The following is a 14208-nucleotide window of genomic DNA, read 5'->3' on the forward strand; positions in this document are numbered from 1 at the left end:
CAGGTACTGTTTTAATATTGTAGTCGGTGAAATAAAGTATGTTTACAAAACTGATAAAAATCTTTGCTCGCTCGCTTATATAAGTTGTCTGATAAGAATTTCGCGCCATTAGCGGAAAAAAATTAACTTTCAAACACTTCTTCACATTTCTCAATTGTGTATGTAATATATATATATATATATATATATATATATATATATATATATATATATATATATATATATATATATATATATACTTGCAAATGAAATTCAAATTTAGTACAATAAATATATCAATATTATAATCTTTAAAATATACATTCACTTAAAACTCATAATGTAACAGTATAGCAAACAAGTAGATAGCTGACTGGCTAAATCGCAAGCCAATTTAGAAAGTAATAATTTTTTCGATACTGTGTTTAAATGTATCTTTGTACGAACTATACGACCAAGTTTTTGACTCACATTCCGTAACACATAACAGGGGATAATCTCGCCAGCTTATCACGCTCTCAATGTATGTTTTTGGAAACTGTCCTAAACATACAGGGTTGAAGTGAGCTTACTTCCGCAAATTTATTATTCATCTACAGGAGTGTCCTCGAAACTACGTCAGAAAGAAACAAACATCCACTAGGGTTGTAAAAATGGGGGGGGGGGATGCGTACGTGATGCCAGATTTATGTTTTGTAATAGATCGCCTTTCTCCTTTGTGTAATCTCCACGATTATAACAATGAGGAATATGGCTATTCGTATGCAACCATATGCGATATTTTGTAGCTAAATGTGACCTCAAATCGAATAAGACTCGTTGATAGATTTTAATCAGGTGTACGATAATCACATCGCTATCTTCCCTTGTCATCTCAGAGAGATAATAAGCTTACGTCTGAGCCGGCTCACCCTTGCTAGTTTAGTGAGGTTTGTATAACATGTTGCCATATTATGGCTCTGCTTTATTTTGAAGTCTTTTTCATGTTATTGAGTTTTCCCAGGGGCAATACAGGAAATCCTGATGGCATAAAGAAAATAGGTATGCAAAACCATAGAACGTATTAGCTATATTGCTATTATCCCTCTATGATGAAACGTAAGCTGACGCCAACCAAAACATATACCTATTTAAATTCTGCATATAAACATAACCAGCGAAAGTTGAAAAGAGTTAACCCTATCGATCCAAAATTATCAGATAATTATAAACGGAATAGCGAATGTTATATGATTATCAAGTGGGCAAGTTCACGTTTTTAGATGCAATTAATTTTGCAATCATATCATGATGGAGATATTTTCGATTTTCCTGCTGAAATAGAGGTTTTGATGAACTGCTACGAATTCATGAAGAATTAATTAACCCCTTCGAACAACTATGTTCTTTGCTGTTCTGTGTCGATTCGCAATTTGCGTCATTACAAGAGACAATGGCGACACATCATAGCGAAATATCACACTTCACGATTTTGGACTTGTTTCTGACATTGCCGTGATATTTTCCATTAAGGAACACGTTTACACGATTCGAAATCTGAAAAATCACTTTGCTCATGTTTAGTAACTGATTGCTAAAAAACCTGCACCATCAATGTGATTGATGACATTTGAAACGTGGAGAGATACGTGTTCAAGTAACAGCTAAGGACACTCTCGTGCCATTTTATCGACGTTGTTTATTGCTTCATCTTGCAAATAATGACATATATCACACTTAAAGATAGGTCAGTATCATAATAAACGGCCTTGCGTACCCTAGAGGTGACTAGGATACTCTCTGCAAAAAGACCATTGTTATTCTTTTCCCATAAAGGCTTTTAGCTTTAAGATTTGTTGCCTAGATGCACTCTTTGTCACGCTACTTGTAAGTGATGGGTGAGTACAGAAGCAAATTGTAATGGAAGATATGCTTTAGAAAACACATCCGATGAGGTCGGTTACATAATGACTTTAAAGGAGAGCTCATAACAACAAGTTTTATTGTCGTATAAGTTATGTTTAAATGAGGAGGGAGAGGCTGCTTTAAAACACATTCCGAAAGAAAGAGAACTATTTGCTTCCAAAATGTTAGAGTGGTCATTTCGATAATTTGGAAGTTCATATATTTATCAGCCTGCGCATGCGCACATTGACTTAATGTTTCAAAGCAAGGTGATTGACAACATAGTTCTTGTCCTGAATTCTTTATCATGCTCAATGATATATTCTAACAAGAACAACGTCCCTGTATATCAATGAGAAGATGCAAATTCCGGATTCTCCACCATTGTCAGTCCGCGATATAAGAGATACGATGATCAAATACGTTACATTTGATATTTTGCAAGCCTAGTTGGTAAGAAACGAGTTTCAATCGCAGTACAAAGCTCTTCAGAATCAATTACACAGAAACACAAAATCGATATCTCCTCAGCGTAAGCTACGATACCTGTAAAACACGAAGTGCGATAAGGGAAACAAATGGACTAGTAACGGTGATACATCTATGTGGTAAGGGGCACTTAACGAAGAGAATGCAAGCATGTTGACAACCCCAGTATAGTATACGAAACCAATAAAAATATTTTTTTCTGCTGAAATATGTGAAACAATCAAAGCTTTTCTCAAGTTTATAATGAAAAATATAGTTTAATAGAAAGTATATATATATATATATATATATATATATATATATATATATATATATATATATATATATATATATATATATATATATCTACCGCAATTTCATTTCCCTTGTTCAATCTGCGATGTAAAGGAGAAACTGTATCACTCACACGGCACACCTTAAAGAAGCTAGCGTAAGAGCGACAATGGCACATGATAAATAACGACAAGAAACATCGAGCGTTGTGGTTAAATTTATTCATAATAAATTACCTTAATCTGCACTAAATATAAGAAATTTGATATTTATTCAGACATCCACACGCCAAACAAAATTACATGAATGTTGGACTGTAAGATATACTTCCCAAAAGCGTCAGTAGCAACCTATTTTGGTGCACGTGACATGTGAAGAACGTGAGGATTAGATTTCCAACTTTCAAAAAAGGACTTGATCTCAGGCATAGTCATAATAAAAGACGTTTGGGTAAATTTAAGTAATGTATTTACATTGCAAAATCTCCAAAACGTTAGAGTTCCTCGCCATTCATTCTCAACATTCCTGTTTTTTAGAATTGTACTTTAGTAATTTTAAACAAGAAAGCATGCTTATTTTCAGTGCTATAAGAAAAAATCATTAATCAAAATGACTAACTGAATAACATAACAATGTAGGTCTACGTTTTTGGACTCCGTTGGTCATGAAAAGGTCCATTTCTAGATTTTGTACAGAGCTGTTAAGTTTAGCATTCAATCCAACTTTTATCTAGAAATTTAAGCATGGCTCGAGCAAGGCCTGTCAGTTTACACTCTATTATTATCCTGTCGAAGTTCCAGAAACATCACATCCGCACACTTATCACTCTTAGGTGATAAAACCTGACACAAGTAAAAATTTACCTTTACAGCGGCTGCTGCCTGTAACTCGTTTACTAGCCCGAGCTATGCTGCCTCAGATTTTATGATATGAAAACTTCTCCGGAGTCAATAGTAATTTTTAAAGTAATTTAACTCTCATATTACTTGAGGCTACAGGCAAGCCCTCAGCAACGTATTGCATTGAAAATATGTGCCATATGCTCGTAGGACCTGTGTAGGTAGATGCAAGAGTCTAAGATACAACACACTGAGTAAAATCATCCACATCTTCTAAAATGGTAATGTGCTGTAGTAGATTGATTGGTCTATGATTCTTTAGTGAATGCCATATCTTGTGATTCAAATTACAAGCAGTAATAAGAATACAGGAAATCTCAGACAGCAAGGCTATACGATTTAGAAAGAAATCTTCTTACTCATCACATATGGCATCATTTACAATGTTGGAAACCTATGGTAAGCTTTATCACGATTTTGTCATTTAGATTTTGTTCTTTGGTACTTTGTTTTTAATAAATTAATTGCATTTCCAGATACTAAGGGCCCTAAGACAGTCTGATCTTACAAAGGGTTTCCAGTTAACTTTTTGAACTATCGATTCCAATCGAAGCAGTAATTGTTAATTGGGCGACATTCTTGTTTTATTCTGGCCCTACGTTATACCTGTAATGTATCCCGTTCCATGCCGGTAATTCTCCTGAACATAATCACGCAGCTATTTCGTATCTGGGGAACTACAGTATCACTAGTTGTTAACTTCCAAGTCGTTGGATTTCATGCTTCAACATTCACGGAAATTGGTAATTTACGAAGAGCGAGTTATCAGAAATGCAATTGTAGATTTAACTTTGCAACCGAACATTCCATGGAATATGGTGAAACGTCATATTGAAGTACAGTTTTTTATGTTCTCTTTGTATGGAAAACAAAAAGTTCATTGGGCTTTAATGTACATTGCCCAATAAATTTGATGGAAGCAACTTAGCTCGTAAATATTGAAGAAGTGACGATTATCGCCATATGCGAAGATATGATATTTCAAAAGGAAAATCTTACCTTGTCTTTATCGACCTCGTTAGACGTGAAAAACGATCTCATTCGCTCCATCAATTTTTGATAAACCCCTTTCAGCTTATATCTTGTGATTTATGAAATCCAAAAGCAGTCAAACGAATGCCTCTAAGTGCGATGTCTTCAATAGATAAAAAACGATCAACAATAATCCTTAAACATAAGATTCTACTACCCTGTGAATCTTTTGATCGAGGCAAGTCATTACCTAAATATCTAACAATATTTCAAATTCCAAATGGCCACTGCACGATTTTGCATGTAGGATTATGGAAAGTATTCAGATACTGATTTAGGTCAATGACAAGCCCGTAGTTTCGGCTATATCATCTCATCTTAGTTTACTGTCAAAAAGAAGTATGATGACAAAAAAACCAATCACATATTGCGTCTTGCACCGTGTGGTATATACACTCGGGAATATATATATATATATATATATATATATATATATATATATATATATATATATATATATATATATATATATATATATATATATATATATATATATATATGCATGCCAAGATGAAGAAATTCTACAGTGGACTTCATGTGTATGCTTAATGCAATAAAATCAGAAAATACGCAGCTCTTATCGAAGTGAAATTCAAATTTCCCAAGAAAAGATTGAGTGTCGGCAGAGGATTCTAGAATAATGTTGGAGACATATGTATCATAAAGGGTACGGTCTGTGTTCAATATACTTTTAGACTGTTACATGCCAACCGGCGTACATTGACGATCACCAACGACAACTACTGTCCAAAAATAGATAGGAAAAGAGCAGAAAAACAGTCCAAAAACTCACTCTGGTAAAATTTTTTCAAAGATGTATTTACCGAAGAGATAGATGAGTCATTGAGCAACAGGTATGATATGACATATATACAAATGTGTAATGTTTAATTTGAAAGCAAATCAGAAGAAGAAAATTTCTTTAACATCAATTCGAGAAATTATGATAGTTCGGTTGAAATTTTGATATATTTTTAATTTTTGTTCGGTGTAACCAAAAACTGATCAAAATGGTAAATCGGGTAGCGTCTCTACCCCTTTTTGTTTCATGCAGGTGGTCTTGCAGCTCATAAAAATAGCAAGGTGGAAATTGCGCCCTCCCAAAATATCACCTGAATCAGATATTTGTTGTGACAGACAGGAGAATAATAATTCAATTTTGATTTTCGACAATGCGAAATAGGGGTTCGCTGTCAGGGGTCATAAAATAGGGTAAGTAAGATTACCAGAAACATATAATCTCTCCTCGACCTAACCTCAACTTGTGAATGGAAACACCAAAAATGTACTCTTGATTAAATTATTGATAAATTTTACATTTGAAACATTTGACCTTAAAGTGATGTAAATACGTTTCCATAGTTTTGTTTGTATAATATTCAATCAAAGTTTAATATCTTACTCGTTATTCTCAAAACATTCTTAAGTGTTGTATGCTTGTATATTGCCAAAGGTTTATGCATAGAAGGTATTGATAAAATTTCTCTGAGTTTTATTCTTTATGTCGCACCTAGGAGCACTGAAATAGATCAATCGCTTGTTTATCTTAGTGTCAATCAGAAATACACAATGCAGCTTCTCTTGGTGCTCAGATCTGTCATCAAGTAACGATTTCATCCAAGTCGTTGTTTATTATATCGTAACACAAGGTTTCTGTGTCTGCACTAGGTTTTTGGAGGAGAAGCGACAGTGTTGTGGTGATGGTAGCTATACTGAACATTATCAGCAAGACCTTGTCCAGGATAGTCGCGACTTTAACCCATTCCTCCCTAAGCGCCGCCTTCTTGTCGTTCTTCTTTTGAACGGCCTTCAGGTGCTTAAATATCTGCTCCACGTAGCTTTCCAGCTTTCCGAAGCGGGGCTCGAGCTCTTCGTGCCTCTCGTGGAACACCCGCATCGACCTCGTCATCCGGAGTTCAGACGTCTTGCCCAGGTTGAAGTGGTTCGAGTCCTGCTCAAGAGACGACGACGCGATGCGCCGGCCTAGCAAAGGTGACGGGCGAAGTCGAATCATGCCCGTCGACTCGTCTCGGGGAATCTTCTTCGGCTTTGTGGGCTCGATGGCGCAGCTACAGTTTTGGAAACAGACTATCGCCAAATACTTCAGGACTATGACTTGAACCCAGCGTGGAACTTCCCTATTGCATACGTTGACATTTAAGACGGCAATGTTCATGGCGGTTGACACTGAGATAAGGCTCATGGCCGCTAAATAGTATTGACCTAGACAATATAAAAAGGTATGAAGTGCATAAGATGGACTTTTTCACACATGATCAAGATGTCAGGACTTTTATTTACTAGCCTAAAGAGACTGCATGCACAATGTACAAAGTCGACTTTTAATTAAATGTTAAATAAACTATTTCTTCTATAAATAGCATTTGGCAAAAGTGTCTTGCAGCGTCGTTTCACAGTGAACACGTAATCAAACTACAACGGGTTTTTTTAGTTTTACTATTGCTCTATGTTTTTCGGGACGACGTGACATGTATGTTCACATTGGCTTATGGTTGTATATACAACCTTCATAACACCTAGAATTATTTTTTTTAAACGATTGTAGTAGCTCAGGTTCTTTGTTCGAAGATTTCAACTTTTTCCTCAAAAATATTTATTCATTAAGGTGTCGTTGCACATTACGGAACGTATTTGCTTAAAACCACTCTGTTGGAAAACATTCATCCAGTTTTCATTTATTTGTAAACCCAAGATTAAAATAACAGTTAGGTTCACCTTTAGCATAACAAGCAGTCGTAAGTTGGGTGAGAAAAAATGTAAATCTATGCGAATTTATGCAAATCGCTCTATTTTATGGCTTCCTTTTTATCTCCCGCTTACAACATTTCAAAAGAATTAACTCAACTCTGGCTGAGTCAAATTTTGTGTAATTTTCAAATGATATTCGTTGAATACAATATAACAAAATAACAATTTTGTTTAGCAATATCGTTTTGAATGAGAGTCATTTCAATTTACCTGTCATGATTTTAATCACTGTTTTGAATGTCCAAGTCGCTTTTTCAACCCCTGCCATTTAAGAGTAAAATCAATTCAAAACGAAATCACCAAGTTTTCTATATATACTCTAATTTCAAATAAGATATTAAAATTTATAAAGTAGTATCAAGTTTTTGACTTAAATAAATGTTTATCATTGATACCAAATCGAGGTTTCTACCCAAAATATATACCCCATTCATCTTTAGTGGACTCTTGCTAATACTAAACATTAGATTCTCTGCTGTTTGAAAATACATAGTATGATAGGGTTTCAATTTTCTTTGATAAGAAATATTGCTTTGAAAAAAGTAAGTTGGTCAAGTGCAACGCCTCCTCCAGTCTCAAGGTTTGTCCCCTTCTTGTCTGGCATGTTCACAGATTATAAATTAGGCCTGCAAGCGTGTTTTACTCACCAATCAATGGTATTTCCATCGAAGTTCTTGGCATCATTTGGGCCACTAACAAGAGAAACACCGTCAGGGACAGAATGAGTGTAACGCTGAGATTAGCCTTGACGACCCCGATGTTGTACGGCATAAAGAAACCAAGAAAGGATAGAGCGCATAGTAGAATACATGGCGTGATGAGGTTGTAGATGTAGTACAATGGCTTCCTGCGCATGCACACGTAAAACGTCACATCCGGGTACGCTTCCGGACAGCAGTCGTACCTCACCACGTGCTGACGGGTGAGGGTGAGCTCCAGGTTCCATTGCTCGTTTTTGATGAAGCTCCTCAGCACTGGCCTTTCGGATTGTTTTGTGAGATTCAGCTGAAGGCTGTTGTAAGTCCAGGATCCGAATTTCATCTTGCACGCCTGCACGTCGAAAGGGAAATACTTGACGTAGACCAAGCACGTGCTTTTCAGAATGGTAGGTTTGGAGACGTACATGACCTCACCAGTGTAGCTGACCAGACAGTTAGAGGCGGAACCATTTCCCTTGGAGTAGCCGCCCGTGTCGGCGCTGGGGAAAGAATTTCATAAGATTTGAAATCACAATTACGATGTTCACCAAAAGTTAGTTAGCTCCTAAAAAATGAAAAATTTAATCTTTAGCTCAAACTTTCCTATGCAAAACGTTACACCACAATCTAATCAAGAATAAAAACCGGGGTCATCGAGTGAATAATGGTAAAAGAGAAACAAATTACCCAATTTTTACCGATATTTGAAATTCAAAATGGCCGCCATCCCTGGGGTCAACACATCGATTTTCGCAAAACTAAGCTGGTGAAAACTGTTTTTCCTCCGTGAGCTTCAAAATTATCCGCAACAAGTAGTCCAAAAGAATATTGTAAACGTTTAAGCTTAAGAGTCCAATATCTATTCCCGAGTCGCATTCTTTCTTAAAACGGGTATTTGCCGACCTAAAGATTGATAACGAAATGGAAGGTGAGCATCTTTTACCGTACAAAAATGGAAAGATTGTAATTGTAAAGATAACACATCTTTGTCCGGTTGGTATGCAAAAGGAACTTCAAAGAATCTATTACATATAGTATCATTGAACAGAGTTTAAAAGGTCGATTTCTTGATCCGTAATAAAATGATAGGTTAATGAACTTTGACCTTCGCCCAACATTTATATGTATGACTTTTGTCTTTTTCGAGCCACTGGTGAATATTTAAATGCTTGTAAATACAAGCTAATTTATGCGAGCACGGTCAATCCATTAACTTCTGATATTGAACAGCCCATAAGCATAGAAATAGCTCAAACTTGACACAGACAAGAAGCTAGACATAGAGAAGTCGAGGTTCATTTGCAACATCTCTTTATTGCCTTTCCTATGATTTCGACTGATCACTTCATTATACATATTTTGCTATCCAAAGTATATGGGACGTACACATCAGACTAAGTAAAAAGAAAGGATTGTCTGTTCATTGTCTCAACGTTTAGACTAAATCCTAAGTCCTTATCAGTAAGGAAATAGAACAGGCCAGAACAACATCGCTGTAAAAGGAAACTTGCAAAAAAGACATTCATTAATAATCGTGCCTTTCTCTTCAAACTAAACATCTGCAGTAAGAGGAAGATAAAAAGTATGTTTCCGTCTGTTGTGAAATTGTACATATTTAAAGGAAAGCAGTGTGTCGTGAAATTATAACAACCCACACAGTTGAGCAAAATACTCAATCTTATCATAGGAAAACTTTCATAATGGCATTCATTTGAAATTTTGTTCAAGGATAAATATTTGAAACTCTATATTCAAAACCTCAAGGTAAAAGGTCATGAGAAGTTGCCACCCTATTCACAAGTTGTCTGCCATTTTATTCCAGTCCTCAGTAAATTGCGCATTTGTAATGTAACACATGCATAATCTTCATTGGTTAAGGATGTGGCAGCTGAGGTCTAGTGTTGTTCAAAGTGTCCTGGACGGCGTTTTTTTTCTGTTCTATGCGAAATGATTGAAAATAGACTAAGAATCTATATATGACGGTCACATCGCACGAATGGCGCTTAAACTTGTGCTCGTTCTTTCCCGTAAATGTTTATCTAGAATTGGGGAAGACGAAATGGTTATAGAATTGTGATAAATCGCTGCCATGGATGCTTGCATGGGCTCTTTAAATTTATGTGACTTCAAGGGTCACAGAGTCATCATTCTGGTCACCGTTAAAAAGGTCTGTTCAAGAATTACCATGATAGACGCGTCGGTCGTATATGAATGGCTGAAAAACTGCTAAATAGTAGCATACTACTAATAACTGAACGCTGGTATGATGCATTGTATTTAATCAGGTACACTGCAAAGCATTAATCTCTATTCATGTTTATAATTTACATACGCGTAAATTAAAATTACATACATGTAAACAGAAGCGGGCGCTTAAATGTATAACGATGACTTGAAAGCAACCATTAATAAGATAAATTTATTTCTTGAAATGTGCTAAATTAAGTTTTCATAACAGCTTTGACCAAATTTAATATTTAGTTGATGAAAAATACACATTCGTTGCCCTTATTACTATTGAAATACCATTGCTTACGAGGGAGTAATACATCAAACTATGTACACGTATGGAATAGGGGCAGATAAAACATAATTATTCCGACTTTCTAGAAAAATACCAAAATAGATAGTTTTAGTCATTTTGCTGTATTAAAGCAATACGTGATTACGCCAGCACTCAGATATCATCCGGGGTGTTTGAATTGATACTGCTGATGCTATATTCTATTGATTGTTAGTTTTCCGATTTTGATATGAAGGTGTTTTGCCATAATTGTCACCTTTATAACGCTGCCTTTTTAAATTGTGGATATGATATAGCAAAACTTGTGGGTTGTTTGACCGTCTGTGAGTCCAGTAAACTGAGCAGTTTACACCAGTTCTGTGTGTTCGCCATAAAACGATTCATCTATATCTATCATTCTGTCGCACAGCTTCTTAGCGTCCCCTGGATTCTGGAGAAGCAACGACATCGACGTTATAATCGTTGCCAAGATAAAGAAAAACATCAAGGTCTTATCCAAAATGGTGGCCACCTTCACCCACTCGTCCCTGAGGGCGCTTTTTCGATCGTACTTCCTCTGCACGGTCTTCAGATGCTTGAATATTTCCGACACACTGTTCTCCACTTTGGAAAACTGCGAGTCTGTGTCCTCGCTCATACTGTCATGGTAGCTGTGGATCGACGATTGTCGCCCCGTCGTCGACCTAAGGCTGTAGCGGGCGTCTCTGAGGCCGTGGCTGTCGTAAGGGGCGTCATTCGTGCGGGCCCGGCGATAGCCGACGATGTCTGACGACGCAGGCATGGCCTTGCCCTGTCTGCATGTGCTCCCTCTCATGCACATCGCTGCTGCAAGGTATTTCATAACCGCCACTTTGATCCACACCGGCACCTCCCTCTTGCAGACGTTGACGTTGAGCACTGCCACGTTCATGGCCGTCGAAACAGATATCAGAGACATGGCCGCCAAGTAGTACTGACCTAGACAGCGAAAGAACACATACACAAGATTAGGATCGCTCAGATGATAAACCACTGAATATAATGGTGCCTTTAAAAAATTTTTCATTTCGAAATCAGACTAATCCACTACATTCTTTGTGTTTCCGGATGCTTCAATAAAGATCAGGAATCGAAAATCAGTTGTCTAAATGTGCCAGAATCATTATACTGCTTTCGCTGGCTAAGCTCTCATTTTGTATCTCGCTCAAGTGTAAACGTGCAAACTACTTTGATTTGGCGATCACCCTACTATTTCAAAGTACTTCTATCAAAATAATAAAGTTTATGGAGACAGAATAAGGCCACAGACTATTAGCAAGTCTAGTAAAATGGCGCCAATCCGTTTCGTACGGCAGAAAGGTAAAAACTTTCGAAGATATTACTGTGCAGTCTCGGCCAATAAGCAGACAGTAAATACAAAAAGATAAAAGATCGTACTTATAAATAAACGTAAGCAAACAAAACTGATAGAGATTTCTTCACATTTCACATTAATTGAGGCATTAATTAAGGCATTAATTGAGGCATTAAAGTCTGCGGCGTTCGAAAAATGCAACTGATTCAAAGTATAAGCATCGTTTTATAGATTAAGAAATATATGCAGGCCTTATTATAATGACTCATGATCTATGTTGCATAGCCAAGTGCCTGGGATTTCGCATTGTATGCATGTAACATATGAGAGTTCAAAGTTGGCTTGCTTACCAATGAGGGGTATTTCCTTCGACGTTCTAGGCATCATCTCGGCCACCAGAAGGAGGAACACCGTCAGCGAGAGGATGAGTGTGACGCTTAGCGACGCCTTGACCACACCGACGTTGTATGGCATGAAGAACCCGAGGAATGACAGAGCACAGAGCAGGACACAGGGAATGATCAGGTTGTAGATGTAGTACAGCGGTTTCCGTCTGATACACACGTAGAAAGAAATATCCGGGTACCTTTCTGGGCAGCATTCGTAAAAGGTAATATGGCGTCGCGCCTTGGCGAACTCCAGGTTCCATTGCTCGTTGTGGATGAAGTACTGGAGGTCAGGCGTCGCTCTAACCTGAATCATGTTCACCTGTTGGCTGTCGTAGGCCCAAGAGCCGAACTTCATCTTGCACATCTGTACATCAAACGGGAAATACTTCACGTACACCTGGCACGTGCTTTTTAAAATCGTTGGCTTGGACTTGTAGAACACACCGCCCGTTGCGTTCACCACGCAGTTCGCTGAAGACTCGTTTTCTTTTGAGTAATCAACAGTGTCTGCACTGTAAAGATACAAAAAATAAAAAGCACGTGAATCAAAAAGCCCTTGAGTCGTTCCTCGTTCGTATGTCTGCCTCCGGAAAAAAATGTCAGATCATAAAAGTAACATAGGTGGGTAAATGTTACTTTTTTGAGGATTATTGCCAGGCCAGAGGATTTTACACGCTGACAAAACAGAGTGAATAAAGTTGCTGATGAGGTAGATTATGGTCATAATTTAAAAGGGAAAACAAACGAACAACAAATACTTATTTGAAATCTCCGCACTCAGAGTATTGAATACCAATTTCTTGTTGAGACACTGATTTAAAGGGCGGGTGCACAAATTAATGGAGGTTGTGTAAGCATCCATTTGAAATTGACGTGGCATAGTAATACTGATATGTTATGTTAACGATTGTGTAAAAAGGTATGGTATAAGATATAGACTGTTCAAAACGCTGTGCAAAGAAGAAGGACCTGCTAACAAGGATAGAGAGTTGCGTTATTGAAGTACAATGTTTATTCACCGTGAGGAAAATTACATACTTGCGAAACTAGACGAGACTTGCTTTCTAAGATAGCTCTCAATTCTCGGTAAAAACCACTCTGAAAACAATAGCGTCTAAATATCTACAAGCAAAACCGGACAACCAGTATTAAGCGCTCGAACCATACAAGTCAGCAAGTGTTTTGTTGTAACGCGTTTTCAGCCGCTGCTGGGATTACGTGTGATGTCATACGATTGGACAAGGAACGTGTAGTGGATTATGCGACCAGAACAATTATTTGATTTCGACAGAACCTTTTTCATTAGATTTTGTAATGTCCAAAATATAATAATCGAATAAACAAATCCCTCTCTTCGAAGCTTTCCGCTTTGAACAAGGGCTTTACAAGTTTTAAAGGAAAGGGGTAAATCAAAAGGACATAAAAAGTTTAAACAAATCACGTTGGCGCTAATTATAGGTCCTGGTGCTGCCTTCAGTATGCTGTTTTGCGATGTCGTCTATTTCTTTAGAACCTTGCTTTGGGACCAGATGGCTGCTATATGTTTTCAAAACTTGCGTGTTTCAAATTCCTTTGTGTCGAGTGTACGAGAAATATCGGGGACCTTTACTGTCTGCCGGTCTTTGACCGACTAGACTGGCTCAGTATGACAAACATCTATTTTGGGATATTATTAATTGTTTTTCTGCAGTTAATATCACTCACATTGTTTGTCTATCAGTGTATATGATCTTCGTTATCATCCTGTTCAAATCCCCCGTAAACACACATGGATGCGAGGTTCACCCATTTATTAAACCTGAAAGGTATGTTTCATTTTGCTCCCCTGCAATTCATACTTCGATGATAACAAAGATGGAGAGAACTTTGTGTGCTGAAGCGAAACTTCGGCATTTCTTTTTATGATGGCTAAACAAATATTGAATCTATGCTGTAAACT

General features: G+C 37.2%; 1 protein-coding gene across 4 annotated transcripts in view; it reads right to left on the reverse strand.

The window, feature by feature from the left end:
• Positions 1-5212: 5212 nt before the first annotated feature.
• Positions 5213-14208, reverse strand: part of LOC139142504 (neuronal acetylcholine receptor subunit alpha-10-like) — a 96603-nt gene continuing 87607 nt past the window's right edge. For 2 of the 4 annotated variants that reach the window (XM_070712458.1, XM_070712460.1), the window contains exons 5-6: positions 12231-12781; positions 9318-11504 (exon numbers count right to left, since the gene is read on the reverse strand). In XM_070712458.1, coding sequence (XP_070568559.1) covers positions 10894-11504; positions 12231-12781 — 1162 coding nt within the window. In that variant the 3' untranslated portion in view covers positions 9318-10893. Of the gene's footprint in view, positions 6780-7972; positions 8524-9317; positions 11505-12230; positions 12782-14208 lie in introns of those variants that run through there. The other 2 variants (XM_070712459.1, XM_070712457.1) reach the window with 2 other exon arrangements.

The sequence above is a fragment of the Ptychodera flava genome, chromosome 10, assembly GCF_041260155.1.
Source record: "Ptychodera flava strain L36383 chromosome 10, AS_Pfla_20210202, whole genome shotgun sequence".
NCBI lineage: Eukaryota > Metazoa > Hemichordata > Enteropneusta > Ptychoderidae > Ptychodera > Ptychodera flava.